Raw genomic sequence first — 16,124 nt, forward strand, 5'->3', positions numbered from 1 at the left:
CCGTGAAATTAAAGTGAATTTCTCCTCATGGTAAAACATGATTGCCACGGCATCCCGTTCCGTGCTAGAGACGAACAGCTGTCTGTTACTGTTACAGCTGTCTCAGATGAATAAATAAACAGCGAACACGAGCAAAAGTTTGACATGCTACAATGTGAAGTGCATATTTTTTTTTCCCAGCAAGATGAAAAAAAAAAAAAAAAAAAAAAACTGGTATAAGATCTGCAATCTAGACGCTTACAATTAAGCTGGAAACTTTGCCTGCGTTACAACATAGGGTTTCTTAGGCAACGTTAATGGTAAAAAACAAACAGCTGTAAGATTAAATTTTCTGTTTTGATAAGAGAAACACGTACTGAAAGATGGAAATAGCCGAGTGAATCGAGGCTTGATGAGTTTCTCTGTAATTAAGGCATAAAGAGTTACGCTCAAAACCTTGCCTGTTTTACAAAATAGGGTTGCTAAGGCAACAATAGCGGTCAAAGAAAATCATTTCCATCTTGTTTGAATTAACACGTACTGAAAGTTTTTGCTTCGAGGATGAAACGTCTCTTCAATGTAAACTCGTTTGAAATATAGCAAACCAAACAAGGCTTCGGAAATTGTCGCATGCACTGTCTCCACCTTGTCTTCGAATTCTAGCTAGCTACGAACTCGGCTAATAATTGGGGCACACAATAAAAGATGACGTGAGTTGGTTGCTGCAGACCATTTCACTTCCGCTTGTAGCACTTTAAACAAACCAGTGAGAAGTTGATTAGAACAGTTTTCACTTGAATGACTTTGCAAAATGATTTTTTTTTTGCATTGCTACGCTACACGATTGACTGAGAAAAAAAAAATGCGCCACTTTTTTATCAAATCAGAGGTAAAACCAAAACCAATCGTGACTCGTTCGCACATGTTTTCCCCCGCTTTGCTTCAGCTACACCTAATTACTTCGAGTTTTGATTGGTTCATTGGATTATCTGTGTCCTTTGTGATTGGCTAGCTAGAGCGAGTACTTTGGTTTTGGTTTTACGACACTTAATTGAAACCCGCTCTAAACTCCATAATTGGTATTGGTTTTCGCCGGCAATGGAGATCAAGCACCTTCTATTGTTTATCCTGTTTCAAAGGACGATAACTACGCAAGTTTTCAGCGACGAAGAAGACCCCGCATATTATCGTTCAGCATTTTTTGAGACAAAGGAAAATAAGCGTCTTTATGGCCACGTTTTTAAACGCTTTGAATCACCCAGTCTGATATCGTGCACTCGCTCATGTATAGAAACAGACTGGTGTTTCTCCACGAACTTCAAAGTGTCTTCTAAAGATGAGCACAACGAAACCTGTGAACTGAATGAACGCTCTATTGTCGATGAAAATACAGAGTTCAATGATGAAGAAGGAGTCACGTTCTCAATGCCTATCAAGGTGATTTGTTAGAAGCCATTTTCAGCTGTTTACATCAGCTTAAATACGTGACAACTGCCAGCTCTTGCCATTTTTTTGCAAATTGTATAAATGCGTCATAAATACAATTTGTGATAGTTGTGCAAAAGGCGCTAGGTGTCAGTAAATATACAACGTATCAGTTGCAATTTAGTTAAAATTTACGCAAGGTATATATATTCACGATGTCATTACGATTTTGAAAAGCGCCTACGCTCACAGTTATCTGTTAATTTCTGTGCGTGGTTGCCGTTGTCAAAGCCACACGCTTCTGAACAAATATACATTATTTCCTCCATGGTGAGTACTCACGTACGATTTTGACCGACGAGTATCCGTATATATATAGTAAAATCAGAAGACGAACTTATGAGCACAGGGAAACAGTGAGTTTTGTGACGCCACTCCACGACCAAAAGAACAATTTGAACAACATATTTCCCATGGTGCAGTTTAATAATTGGTACTGACATTGCTGTCGTGCCAAGACTATAAACAAGGAACTTCAAAGTCAACAAAACGACTTAGAAGCGAAAGCGATTCCAAATTGAAATCAATAAACTTGAAACATTCGAAATTGGAAATTTTCTGAGTTGCTTCTGGAATCAAGTGTCGACCAATTGACTGGTTGACAGTACTGGTTGACTGCTCAGTTACTTGGATTCTAGGAAAGCTAGTCACGTTTGTCATTGACAAAGCAGTGCCGAGCCACTTACATCTTCGCAAACTATGAACAGGAGTTTTTTCTTAAATAGCTATTGCTATCTTTTGAGCGACTGTACAGACTAAGCTATATATATAACGAAAGCTTATAGGAGGTCAACGGGGCCAATATTCTCAACATAATAAATGACAGACTATTGTATATTAAGGTGAAACGCGTTAGTCGTAGCTGAATACCGAAAACTGATATTATACTGTAGTATAAGCATCGTGAGTCGATCTGTATTCAGGTGAATTCTGCCCAATGTTTGGCTTTCTGTGTAGTGTCAATAGAAATTTAAATAGAGAGACCAGCACTGAAAAGTCTCTTTACTTGAAAATTGGGCTCGATCCAGAGAGACGAAAGTGTGCTCTTACATCCACAACTTGATCTCAGCCATTGAATGTGGCCTGGTCAGCTGCCATTTCTACTTTAGCATATCCGGGCCTTTCTTTCTTTCTTTTTTTTTTTCGGTTTTCGATGACGGTAGGATAGGTAGAGAGGAGATTCCCTTCCTTAACTTGAAGGACATGGAGGTTAGGCAGGTTTTTTTAGCTGGTTGGTAAATGAGGGTCTATTTTATGGGGTTGTACATTCCACTAGAGTACACATCCTTCTATAAGTAGTTGCATAACAATCTTATTTTTTCTTTCTTTCTTTCTTTCTTTCTTTTATTTTTTTTATTTTTTTTTAAATATAAATATAGATGTGGCCCGCCTAGATTAGTCCAGGCTACCTGCGGGTTCGCGCTGTTGCTATTTTCAAGCATTTTTAACTTAATCTGTACATCTATTTCTGTAAAAATTGTAAATATGCGACTCATAATAATAATAAAGTAAAGTTGTTGTTGTATTCCGTAAACTATCACATTTTGTTCATTCGAAACCGCAGCCGCTTTCGTTTTCTCCTAAACACCGAAAGCGCCCTAAAAGTAGGACGATTATCATCATAACTGGCACTTTAATAGTAACAAATTCTTTACAATAAGTTCACTCAATAGAATCGTATTTCTTCTCACAAAGACATCAAGATCTTAAGAACAGAAGAAATTTTTTCTAACGCCATTCAGTAACCAGTGAACAAAATGCGTCTAATGGGCTCTTCATAAACACAAAGACTGTCTGAGATGTTTCACTGACCGCCTCAAAAAACACGTAAAAAAAACGAAAACCGCGAGTTTAATTTATGATTTCCCGCAATTGCGCGATAATTTTTAACCATAAACCGCCAGATAAATCGATGAAAGCACCCGCAGACCAGAACTCAAAATTGACTTAAACCGCCAAACCAGAGTACAGGAGTAGAAGACTTCACAGCGTCATCTGACGAAGGAATTAGTCATAGGTAAAATTGCAGTTTTGGACCACCCATCTTAGATTTGATCTTTCCATGACTCTGAGATGACCTCGGAAACAGACTCAAAAGTATATTAAAACTGATACATATATATATATATATATATATGTATGTATGAAGTTAATGAAAGAACCAAGGACGGACAACTTCTCAATGACATTTTCATTAGAAGAAAAACTTTTTATGCCCTGAGCGGGATTTGAACCCACGTCCCCCTGATTACCGGTCGGGTGTGATCACCACTACACTATCAGAGCAACCGTGCTGGCTACACGGCCAATCTAGATAGTGAATGGAGATTTTACGTGGTTCTCCCGGGCCAATGTTTTTCTCCAACTAGATGACACCGGATCGACAGGAACGACGATTCACAGGCGGACGAGAGAGAAGGAGACAGGAGAAGGAGACAACAGCGCATCTAGATGCGCTGTTGGCTCGAGGGACCACTTAACTTGTAATTAAATTGTCTCCTTCTCTCTCGTCCGCCTGTGAATCGTCGTTCCTGTCGATCCAGTGTCATCTAGTTGGAGAAAAACATTGGCCCGGGAGAACCACGTAAAATCTCCATTCACTATCTAGATCAATAACGACTTATCAATATACGCAGCAACCCCCTGGCTAGTAATTTGTTCGATGACGATAAAATTAATTTCGGAAATTTCGTGCCTAGTACAATTAAAATGGACTGCAAGCTCACACGTCTTTTTGTTGGTGAGCATGGATGATTTGTGATTGCGAAAACGTACTTTAAATTCTGTTGTGGTGGAACCTACATACTGCAATTTGCATTTATTGCACGAGGCCAAGTCAACAACGTTTTTGGAAGAGCAAGACAATTTTTGCTTTATCTTGTAGACTCGGCCTGTGGAAAAGCTTTTAAATTTGGAATCTTGAATTAAAAAATTTTTGCAAAGATCACAACGAGTACAACATTTGAAGCACCCTCCCATTTCGTTCTCTGCCTGGTTTGCCCCGTTGTCGCCACGAAATTTAGATGGTGCTAAAATATCTTTGAGATTTTTGGTACGGCGATATGCTGGAAAAATCGATTTAGATGGAAAAATTTCAAGTAATTCGGGCGACGATCTCAGAAGATGAGCATGTTTCTTGATAACTCTCTGAATATCAGGCAGGATAGGATTGTAGTCAAGAACTAACGGGAAAACTCTCTTGACAGGCTTGGCTTTTTTCTTAAGCAATTCTGATCTCTCAATACTAAGCGCTTTGTCAATCTTAAATGAAGCAGCATGGTCCAAAACAAAATCCAAAACAAAATCGTTACAAAGGCAGTTAAACTTTGAACGCGAAAAACTTTTTGAGAACTATGACGAAACTGCTGCTAAAACAATTTGGAGAACAGCACGGAGACACATGGAGAGATTAGAATTTGATCTGTTAAAGAAAGCCCGCCGTAAATACACATTGGCCACACCCTACAATCCACCACAAGAAGAAGTCCACCATAACCACCGAACTGGACAATCCAGGAGCAGAAAACGGCGCTTCACTAGAAATCTCCTAGGAAGAACGGCACCACACCCCAATCTGCATCAAGCCAGTTTACCGCTTGCTAACGATGAGGATCTACCGGATTTACAACCCATCAATTTAACATCTGGTGAACTTTCGGAGGCTGAACAATCCCTTCTGGTGAGGGGGCCAGCGTTCTGCCCGGCGCCTAAAGATGTTAACTGGCAAAAAACCATCGATGACTTGGACAAATTCGAGAGACGAATTCGTCTTGCTGTATTCCATCATGGCAAAGATTCTGACGAAAGTAACCAAACAGTAGATGAACGACTTCCATCAATCCCTTCTACTAGCAATTGGATGCCTCCAAAGTCCAGCTTTCCTGAAGTCGAACTTTTCTTAAACAATGTTAAGAAAGACATTCTTGAGCCCAAAAACTTAAGAAGAGCCAAAGACAATCTGACGAAAGAGGAAAGGTTAGCCTTAAGTAAACTTAAATCTAGTGATAATGTGTTTAGAATTCAAGATAAGGGATCCAGATTTGTTATTGTTTCTAAGAATGAATATCAGGATAAGATGTTTGAGCAACTTAACAACAATCTCCATTATGATAAACTTAACTATGACCCTACCATGGAGCATTTTGAAAAGATCAAAAATTGGGGTCGAGATTGGTTAGGTAAAGGCCAAATTAGTCAAGAGATTGCCACATGGGTTGCCAATTTGGAACCAAAACCGGGAGTGGCTTTTGGCAATGTAAAATCGCATAAGGAAGGCAACCCTCTCCGCCTAATTACATCTTGTTGCGGAACGGCAATCGAAAGACTTTCGGCCTTTACTGAATTTTATCTAAAGCCCCTAGCTCAAAATTTACCTTCATTTGTTAAAGATACTACAGATTTCATTAACAAGATCGAAATTCTCAATTCCGAGAAAGACCCCTTACCACCTGGGTGCTTGCTGGTGTCTTGGGATGTAGTCGCTAAGTTTCCCAACATTGACAATAATTTACGAATTTCAGCTGTTAGAAAAGCTCTTGATTCTAGATCTGATAAGTTTCCATCAACCGATTGCATTGTAGAGGCTATTGAAATTTGTCTCCAGACCAACAATTGTCAATTTTCTGGAAAAAATTTTGTGCAAAAACACGGTACAGCCATGGGGCCCAAAAACGCTTGTAGTTATGCCGACTTGGCAATGGGTTTGATTGATGAGAAAGCTAAATCTGAAGGTGCCGTGAAACCCATGTTATGGTGGCGCTATAGAGATGATGTTTTCGATATTTGGCCACATGGTTTACCTAAATTGTTAGAGTTTACTGAATACATCAATTCTCTTTATCCCACCATCAAGTTTGAGCTGGTTTATTCGGAGCATACCGTCAATGTCTTGGATCTCACTTTGCACCTCCAGCAAGGTTTTATTAAGACAGATATTTATGCTAAACTTACAGATAGTCACCTTTATTTACCTTTTTCAAGTTCTCATCCGGCACATTGTAAAAGGGCTATTCCCTATGGGGTTGCTCTACGAATTAGACGTAATTGTTCCTCTGACGATTTTCTTAACAAGAGGTGTGCTGAATACAAAGGGTATCTTAAGTCCCAGGGCTATAATGCAGCTTTAGTAGACAAACAATTCGACAAAGCGCTTAGTATTGAGAGATCAGAATTGCTTAAGAAAAAAGCCAAGCCTGTCAAGAGAGTTTTCCCGTTAGTTCTTGACTACAATCCTATCCTGCCTGATATTCAGAGAGTTATCAAGAAACATGCTCATCTTCTGAGATCGTCACCCGAATTACTTGAAATTTTTCCATCTAAATCGATTTTTCCAGCATATCGCCGTACCAAAAATCTCAAAGATATTTTAGCACCATCTAAATTTCGTGGCGACAACGGGGCAAACCAGGCAGAGAACGAAATGGGAGGGTGCTTCAAATGTTGTACTCGTTGTGATCTTTGCAAAAATTTTTTAATTCAAGATTCCAAATTTAAAAGCTTTTCCACAGGCCGAGTCTACAAGATAAAGCAAAAATTGTCTTGCTCTTCCAAAAACGTTGTTGACTTGGCCTCGTGCAATAAATGCAAATTGCAGTATGTAGGTTCCACCACAACAGAATTTAAAGTACGTTTTCGCAATCACAAATCATCCATGCTCACCAACAAAAAGACGTGTGAGCTTGCAGTCCATTTTAATTGTACTAGGCACGAAATTTCCGAAATTAATTTTATCGTCATCGAACAAATTACTAGCCAGGGGGTTGCTGCGTATATTGATAAGTCGTTATTGACCAGAGAGGCCTATTGGACCTCCCAGCTATTTACACTCAGCCCTCATGGTCTTAATAAAAGACGGGAATTTAGATCCAAAAATCGCGTCCGTTACAATACATAATTAGACTGACTATTATACACTTATACACTTAGTAATTAAGGCGCTCGCAGATACATTGTTGTAATCTTATCACTTGCGCGTTCTTGTAAGTTGCCATTAGCTTGTTACAATACAGAATTAGACTGACTATTATACACTTAGTAATTAAGGCGCTCGCAGATACATTGTTGTAATCTTATCACCCGGCGCGTTCTTGTAAGTTGACATTAGCTTGTTATGTAATCTATTATTTCAGGTGTTATAGCATTATGTAATGATATTTACATTTTTCTGATCTTATATATATACATGCAAATCTGTAAACTTACTAGGATTTTTAACGTTTTATTTTTTAACTTGTAAATATTGTTCCAATCTGAAGAAGGCCGAAGGCCGAAACGTCACATTAAAAGCCGGAACAGTTAGAAGTTTGCTTCATGACGCTTCATCTTACACTTAACTATATATATATATATATATATATATATATATATATATATATATATATATATATATATATATAGAATATAAAGGATACATACATAATGCTTAAACCTGTTGGAGATAAATTGTGTCAAACATTTGCAGTTAGTTAGTGGGTCAAAATCTGAGGAAATAGTCTTTAAATATATAGTTCACAACATAAAGGTCCTTAAATAAAGCATCACACTAAATTGTCTTTAGTTAAAATTCATAATAAGCCATACTCTTTGTTGAGACTAGCGTAAAGGCATTTGATTTTTTTAATTTCGAATTCCATGCTCTTTCTCTATATCCTATACTATTCCTAGAAAAAAATGTTCTTTTTAGCGTCAAGCAGGAGACTCAAGCAGGAGACTCGCAAATGGAAAAAGACTATTACAAAATTAAACAAGAAACCCATTGCATTTTGATTTGTATTTTTTTCTTCCTAATTGCAGCCATGCCAAAGTCCCTGTTGGAAGAACGGTGCCTGTGTTCCTAACCCTGTGCGGACCACTTATCACTGTGTTTGTAAACCGGGATACGCTGGCACTCGGTGTGAAGGTACTGAAAAGAAAAGAAAACATGTGTTAAGAATGTAATTCTGAATGGTTGTAGAGAGAATTCCCTAATGAATATTTAGAAAAATATTCTTTCCTCCTATTCTTTCCACTCCTCTGTCCTCTCTCTCTGATCATGAAAAAAAAACAACAAAAAAAAAAAAGAAAGAAAAAGAAAAGAAAAAAGAAAAATAGAAAAAAAAAAAAGACAACAAATAATTGAGCAGTCAGTTGACCACAATTCTTTCACAAAAAGAGCATGACAATCCAAACTTGATCACCAACTAAAGGTGAGCCTTCTCTTTGTCTGGAATTCAATTCACCCAACATTTCTCCTGTTATCTTTTCATAATTCTACTGGGAATAGTGTACCATCTATTTTGTCTTGGGTTCGTCGAGTGAGATACACGTGGGAGTGGGGCTGGGGAAAGATCAATTGAAATAAAGGGTCTGTGGACTTTAATTTTTCAGTTTGCGCCTGTCTCGCACCCGCATAGCATCGCTCGCACGCTCGAAAAAAAATAACTCTTAGCAAAAATAAATAAACAAAAAATAAATAACATGACGAGATTCATGCGATTCTGAAATTCGCAGCAGGGTATGGGTTCTAATTTCCGGTGGGTTGTGTTACGAGATCGAAGATTCTGTCATCGCTGTGTAGTTTGCGGTAATCGACCTGTCACGCATCTCACCGCAAGAGTAAAAGAAGAAGACCAGACAAGAAATAGTCATACATTGCGAATGGTTAATTATTATGACAGCGATAATAACATTTAAGATTGAGCGCCGGAGAGAATGGTCGTATGTGAACTATTACCCGTATTCACGAGTGTTCGGATACTACGCAAACCGGACGCAATTTCGAGTGAATTGTCTTACAGACCGAATCCTATAACTACCGTGGCAAGAACAGTTTATCCATGGTATTGTTGAAGTTTGCACCGACCTTACCAAATGGATCACATTTGGCGCCAAGGTCGATGGACCTCGATGGTTTGGCTCGGAAAGGAAAGGGTATACGGTCGGTTTACACTAGTTCTGGCATTCTTGCTAACCCAATTCGACGGTAAAAATCTACAAGGCGATGAATGATCGTTTCAGTGGAGTTCAAAACAATCAAACTTTGATAAATTCCCTTCCAATCGATGAAATGGCGGGAACTGGTGAGATTTCCGCCTACTTGCTCGAGACGCCGCCACCTTCACCAGAAAATATACAGCGTGTTCAAGCCCTGCAATGTCGAAGCAAGTCTGGTTAAACAACCGTTGGAAGCCTTGAAAGAGTTCGAAAAATGCTAAATGGTCCTAGGATCGATCCTCGGCTGAAAATGAAGTGAGTGTAAGTCCTCATTGCATCACAGCGAGTAAGTCTATTGTTGCCATTGTCACTAAAACACAAGTGCGACAGTGAGTGTAGTTTCAAACACTACGTAATGGCTAAATTAAGCATTTTTTTTTGCCCTGCCTATTCAAGGTTACACATCTATTGAATTTTGACCACTAGATACACTTTAAAATATTTTAAATGTTCATTTTATTACTAATTGATTACTAATTTATTATTAAAATATTACCAAACTTGAGAATTTAATTTTGATTTGGCACCAAATATTGTTAAGCCTCATCCCTGAAGCAAGAGAGCAGCTTAGCCTCTCTAGGCTGTGGTTCTGTGAGAATTTATTCTCTGGGTGTTTCATATGGAACTAACCGTCAAGCTTATTTAAATATACTTTCATGCATAATTTTGAGGATTTAAATTTTAATTGTGTTGACACCTAAAGGATATTGTTTTGGCTTAATCCCTGAAGCAGCAGAGCAGCTTAGCCTCTTTAGGCTGTGGTTCTGTGAGAATTCATTCTCCGGGTGTTTCATTCGGAAGAAAAAGTCAGGCTTACTGAAATTAAACATTAATACATAATTTTTGATCAATGATTTAAATCTTAATTGTTTCGATACCAAAACAATATTGTTTAGCTTAATCCCTGAAGCAGCAGAGCAGCTTAGCCTCTTTAGGCTGTGGTTCTGTGAGAATTTATTCTCCGGGTGTTTCATTGGGACCTAAGAGTCAAGCTCATTTAAATATACCGTTCATGCATAAAGTTGAGGATTTAAATCTTACAGTAATTGTATTGACACCCAAATGATATTGTTTGGCTCAATCCTTGAAGCAGTAGAGCAGCTTAGCCTCTTTAGGCTGTGGTTCTGTGAGAATTTATTCTCCGGGTGTTTCATTGGGAACTAACAGTCAAGCTCATTTTAATATATTTTAATGCTTTTGAGGATTTAAATCTTAAATTATTTTATTGACACCCAAATGATATTGTTTGGCTCAATCCCTGAAGCAGCAGAGCAGCTTAGCCTCTTCAGGCTGTGGTTCTGTGAGAATTCATTCTCCAGGTGTTTCTTTGGGAACTAACAGTCAAGCTTATTTAAATATACTTTCATGCATAATTTTGAGGTTTTAAATCTTAATTGTATTGACACCCAAATGACATTGTTTGGCTTAATCCCTGAAGCAGCAGAGCAGCTTAGCCTCTTTAGGCTGTGGTTCTGTGAGAATTTATTCTCGGGGTGTTTCATTGGGAACTAACAGTCAAGCTCATTAAAATATACTTTCATGCATAATTTTGAGGATTTAAATCTTAATAGTTTGCCTGGAATAATGAAATACAGTTGTCATTATTAAATGTGATTTATCTGAGCTGAGCAGAAGAAAAATCTAGGGAATTGAGAGATTAGTGTACCATTAGTCCCTTTAATATCTTTTATGCTGTCTGACGATGTACTTTTCCAACATAGAGTCCCACAGTTAGTATCCATAAGTGAAAGTGTCCAACACGGGACACCATAATTTATTAGTTCGCAACACTCCCAAGTTTCTCTACCTTGCCCTTCTCACCAATTATTATTTCAGAGAGTGAAGAGAGGCTTGCTTTGTAGTTTTCTTTTTCTTTGTAGCTTCCAGGGCAGCACGGCCTCACAGTTGAGGAGACGACCCTTTTCTCGTTCGAGTGCAAGCGACTTAAAGGGGATACGAGGCTTCACAGTTTCTCTTTTTTCTTATATCATCACACGCAAGTCGCGCTTTTTGCTCACCTCGCGCTTGACCATGTTGACTGTCTCTTTGCCAGGATAATTTAAAAGTTCTACATTTCTCGGCCCTGGTAATTAGAACGTGATGGTGTCAACTCATTGTGCGGCAATTTTCTAAAAATTTGCGGCACAATTTAAGTACTTAAAAGTACTTACCGGGAGCATTGGGATTGTGCGTAAAGCCGATTCCCTCCGCTATTTCTGTCAGCCGTTCCAAATACTGCAGATCACGCTCTTTTAGAAGGCGAGGATGAACTTTCGGAGCTGTTTTATTTGGTAACGAAAACTCAGTTCTGCTTGGTGTATCATTTCCAGGTTGCTTTGTGTCGAAATGTTTCTCTAATGACTTCCTTATTTTAGATTCCTTTTAACAAAGGGGACATGTCACGTAGATCTAAGAACAAGTAGAGCCAAACTTATGATTTCGTCACTTCTCCAAACGAAAATCTCTTGCTGTCGAAACTAAGAAACTCCGTACAAATCTTCGCACCAGAGATCTTAACTGGTAAAAGGGGACTGAGCCGTAGGAGCAGTATTTACCGCTTTAGAAAGGTTTGTAATGTCCATTAAGTGATCAGTCTATCCAGAGTTCCGGCCAGATTTAAAGGCTATTGTTTAAATTTGTGAATAGAATAGTACACCGTTATACTTAGTAAAAATGCCTGTTGAAATTCTTGTTCTTACTTTATTTCGAGCGGTTCGTGTGCCATATTTTGCGAGTAGTTTTGAATGGAAAGAAGCGATTGCAAAAAAACTCACTCCTGACCAATCAAACATTAATTGAACACCGAATTTAATTCCTGCGATGCCCAAGGACACTGTGTTGTTTTGTTTACAGCGAAGAAGCGTCCTCTATTAACAAATACATTTACCGGCATCTGAAGCGGCAGGTTTTTCAGTTTATCCGCTGAATGATCTCTGTGTTTTGTCTTTGCAGATAAATAAGGAAAATGAAAATGTCTGGTTGTGCCCTTGTTTCTGAGCCTGTATTCATTCGATCAACCTGACGGGTTCGTGTTTCTGTTGTCAGATCGCGGTCTGATTAAATTGATTTCTTAACACGTCTCTTGCGAAGAGGCGTCAAGGAATTTCATTCCCACTGTTAAGCTACATGTCGAATAAACTAGGACCCCTGCCGATGTTCTACGGTTCAACCGTAGAACATCGGCAGAGGTCCATGATTTCAGATCCTCATGAATCTCGCAGTGAAATAAATAAAAAAATCAATCAATCAATATCTGTGGACAGTCTATACTGGGAAAATGTTCTGACCCAAAGACTTCGAAGAGGCTTTATTTTTGGCTTGCAAACGAGCGATCGTAAATTTAGATTCGCCTGCAAAGAAAATCCCCCAAAGTGATTGGTTTCTACCATACCTTAAAAGAAAACTTTCGAATGTTAAAATTTAAAAAAAAATTCATTAGATCTGATTGTGACAAACCAACCAGCTCCTCTACTGAATTGATTCATGATGATACTGTATGTTAACTAATCAAACACTGCTAAACATGAGATTTTTTTCTCTCGAAGTTTGCAAGTTCGATTTCGAAGATGGAATTGGTGGCTGGGAGAAGACTGGTACAGCGTTCAACAACCAGCCGACCTATGGTGATAACCCTACAGCTCGCGGCTACTCCTCTCCTGCCAATCAACAAGGGGACCGGTGGATTGGGGGATTTGAAGACCGACCCTCTAAAGAAACCCCGCCCGGTTTTTCTCAAGGGGACGACCCCCAAGGAACTCTTACTTCCCCACTGTTTACCATCATTGGCAAAAACATCTCGTTCCTGATTGGTGGAGCTTGTAATGAATCGTCCTCTCGTGCAGAGTTGATTGTCAACAGTTTGGTGAGCAGTGTCTCATTCTCTCTCCGTGTTGGACATTGAATCATTATCACCTAAGTTAGAAATACCTTTAACGTTTATTCAAGTCAATCTATGGTAAGGTCTCCAATGAATGGCTCGATACCCTTTATAACGGAACAACAGAACAAACAACAGAAACAATGCCCCTAGCCCTAGACCAATAACAGCTGCTATAATAATACAACAATAGCAGATAACGAGAACTGCTACAATTCTGGTGATAAAAGCCCTATAACCATGCCTCAGCAGAGACACAGAATTAGCACGAGCTGTCCCGTTTAATGATTGTCCCCTTTTCTTCTCGCGGTGTTTTCTAAACGAAATAGAGTCGTAAAAAGAGTTTTGAAAAAGTAGTAATTTATTCTCATTGCACACCTCATTGCCCCATCGTGCTAAACTAAGTTGTGGGAGGAGCCCGCGACAACTGTGACAGCTAAGGTATGCAGCGAGAAACCAGGGTAGCACCGTCAACCGGCAACAGGGGAGGAGGGTGCGGTGACAAAAGCTTCCTCCACCGGAACGCCGGCAAAATGACAGTGAATCGTGGTAAAACCTGGGAATTCAAACGAAGAGACCACAAAGCACCAGGGATTCAATCAAATTTCGCGATGCGCCTTTTATGTATGCAGTAAAAATAGTCCTGGAAACACGCTCCTGTGACGAGTGTTCCCACAGTATCCCTCGTTATCCAAACTTCTACTCGTGGTTTTCTCAAATACATGCCTTTTTTCTCGCCAGATGTGTAATCTCGCTCTAGCCCCACTAAAAAGACGGCAAAATATGTTTTTTCCTCAATAGAATATATATATATATATTTGCTTTCGTTTTGCAGGTTGTCAGAAAAGCTTCATCCAGGTTTTACACGGAGGAAATGACTCGCACTTTCTGGGACGTCGCGGCTTTCATTGGACAACGCGCTCGCGTCAAACTGACTGACTTCAGCTCAGACGATTGGGGTCACATTAACTTTGACGATTTGAGAGGCGACATGAGCTGTGAATAAGACCTGAGATAATATCGCAACATATGCAAGTATTTCCGGTGGACGGATCATTGCAATTATTCAAATTCAATCAAATTCTTTCCAGACTCGATCTTTAAGCGAACACTATCGATAAACCATTTAGAAAGACTGAAAGTGCCTTTAAAAAAAATTAATTGAGAGTTCTTTTTTGGCTTTTTTGCCTATTGTCCATTTGTCAGGCGTTTTGCATGTGACATTGGCCAATTCGCAAATATCTGGATTTGAGTTTCATCTGAGGTCATTGCCATTTTCATTTGGTGGACGATCGGTCATGTTGTTTCGTTAAGCTTTCTACGTAGTTATCAGCCTTGCTTTATTGTTATGATTGAAGCAGGTAATCATGCAATTAAACGCATCAGCTTGCTCGCTGATACGATGTCGTAAGGCTGAAGGAGGAGACTGGGATGTTTCCATGGCAACCATGTTCTGACTGGCTGTTTTACCCTCGTTTGCTTTCATTTTTCGTTTTAATCAAATGTAACTAAGTTTCGTTTAACACCCTTAAATAATTTTAAGGAATGATTTTGTCCCAATTTTTGGCGTCTTGCAATCCAAGAGTTTTTTTAAGCTGGATTGAGCAAAGGTACAACGTTTGCTCTCTTAAAGCTTCGGTAAGGTAAACTGACTCTATGTACGAACCAAGTGACCCACCAGGCCGACGCTTATCTCTGGTTTCATAATTAAGCATGAAGTGACTAGGAGTACTTCTATTCCTCCCCTGGATGAGATGCTACCTTAAACTTCGGAAAGTAAACGACCCTCCTTACTTTCGAAATTTACTTTCGGCTCGTTACTTTCGGGGGGTCGGTACTTTCGTAAGGTCGTTACTTTCGTAAGGTCGTTACTTTCGGGGAACAGAAAACGTTATATAAAGTTGGTAGGACTGAGCACTTCTTCTAGTGTAAATCTAGTTTATTGCTGCCACATGGGTTAGCCCTCTATGTCTAGACCGTCAGTGGTCGGCAGGAAGGCTAGTCAGATACCATAAACTGTTTGTACTTCTTGACGCACTGCTACATTAGTTTGCATTCTTGCTATTACTAGCTGTGGTTCGTTTCATTTTAATATTTTTACTTCATCTTAATACATTCAGTTCAGTATCCACCTTAGGGAGCCGGGAGGCTTGACGGATGCGGTACGCTGCAGCATCGTTAAAACACGAAAAAGCGGTAATAATGCCGCCAAAATAATACTAACAACAATACCGCCAAAACTTGAGCAAATACTGCCATGGGTTAACCTTGGTAACAGGCGACTTTGATAGAGCTCCGTCAAAAAGTGAGCTAAAAGAATGACACAGACTTCAACAGATTCTTAAAATTAAACCATCAAATCAGCTGTAAATAAACTAGAAGTATTCACACTCATTTACTCTTACGGTGCACATACCACCGAAAACCTGAAAAGGGTCGCAAAAAAGTGAAGGATAATATTTTCACGCTGATACCGTCAACGAAAACGCTAAAAAACCAGCCATAAGTACTGCCATTAGGGAATGAAATTATCGAAATAAACGCGTTAAAGGTGTACAGTATTGCAATGCTTCAAGTCCAAAAGCAATCTACCCCTCTTTAAGGTTTAATTAATCTTAAGGTCTAATTTACCGTATCTATCTTGGCTAAATATTTAGATAGCGTTTACTCGTTTGTTTTAAAATTCAACTCCTAAAATTGTGTTTCTGATGTGAAACTTTTCATCTGAAAGTAAGTCTCTATTATCATTTGCATTCTCATGCAAATGTAACAGATTTTCATTTCAACGTGATTTCCCAGCAGGACTTTAAGT

General features: G+C 39.1%; 1 protein-coding gene across 1 annotated transcript; it reads left to right on the plus strand.

Annotated features, from left to right (window-relative positions):
* The first annotated feature begins 771 nt into the window (after nucleotides 1-771).
* On the plus strand, nucleotides 772-14,854 carry LOC110066931 (uncharacterized). The gene is made up of 4 exons (XM_089277062.1): nucleotides 772-1,416; nucleotides 8,257-8,362; nucleotides 12,981-13,297; nucleotides 14,148-14,854. The coding sequence occupies exons 1-4, from the start codon at nucleotides 1,078-1,080 to the stop codon at nucleotides 14,316-14,318; spliced, it is 933 nt and encodes a 310-aa protein (XP_089133188.1). The 5' UTR covers nucleotides 772-1,077; the 3' UTR covers nucleotides 14,319-14,854.
* The last annotated feature ends 1,270 nt before the right edge of the window (nucleotides 14,855-16,124 follow it).

The sequence above is a fragment of the Orbicella faveolata genome, unplaced genomic scaffold (assembly GCF_042242905.1).
Source record: "Orbicella faveolata isolate gen_17 unplaced genomic scaffold, um_ofav_v1 contig_46, whole genome shotgun sequence".
NCBI classification, from domain to species: domain Eukaryota; kingdom Metazoa; phylum Cnidaria; class Anthozoa; order Scleractinia; family Merulinidae; genus Orbicella; species Orbicella faveolata.

Excerpts from the sequence above, each read along its gene's own strand:
- LOC110066931 (XM_089277062.1), top strand. The coding sequence starts at position 1,078 with ATGGAGATCAAGCACCTTCTATTGTTTATCCTGTTTCAAAGGACGATA. Across the intron at positions 1,417-8,256 it reads CGTTCTCAATGCCTATCAAG|CCATGCCAAAGTCCCTGTTG; the intron begins GTGATTTGTTAG and ends TCCTAATTGCAG. Across the intron at positions 13,298-14,147 it reads AGTTGATTGTCAACAGTTTG|GTTGTCAGAAAAGCTTCATC; the intron begins GTGAGCAGTGTC and ends TTCGTTTTGCAG.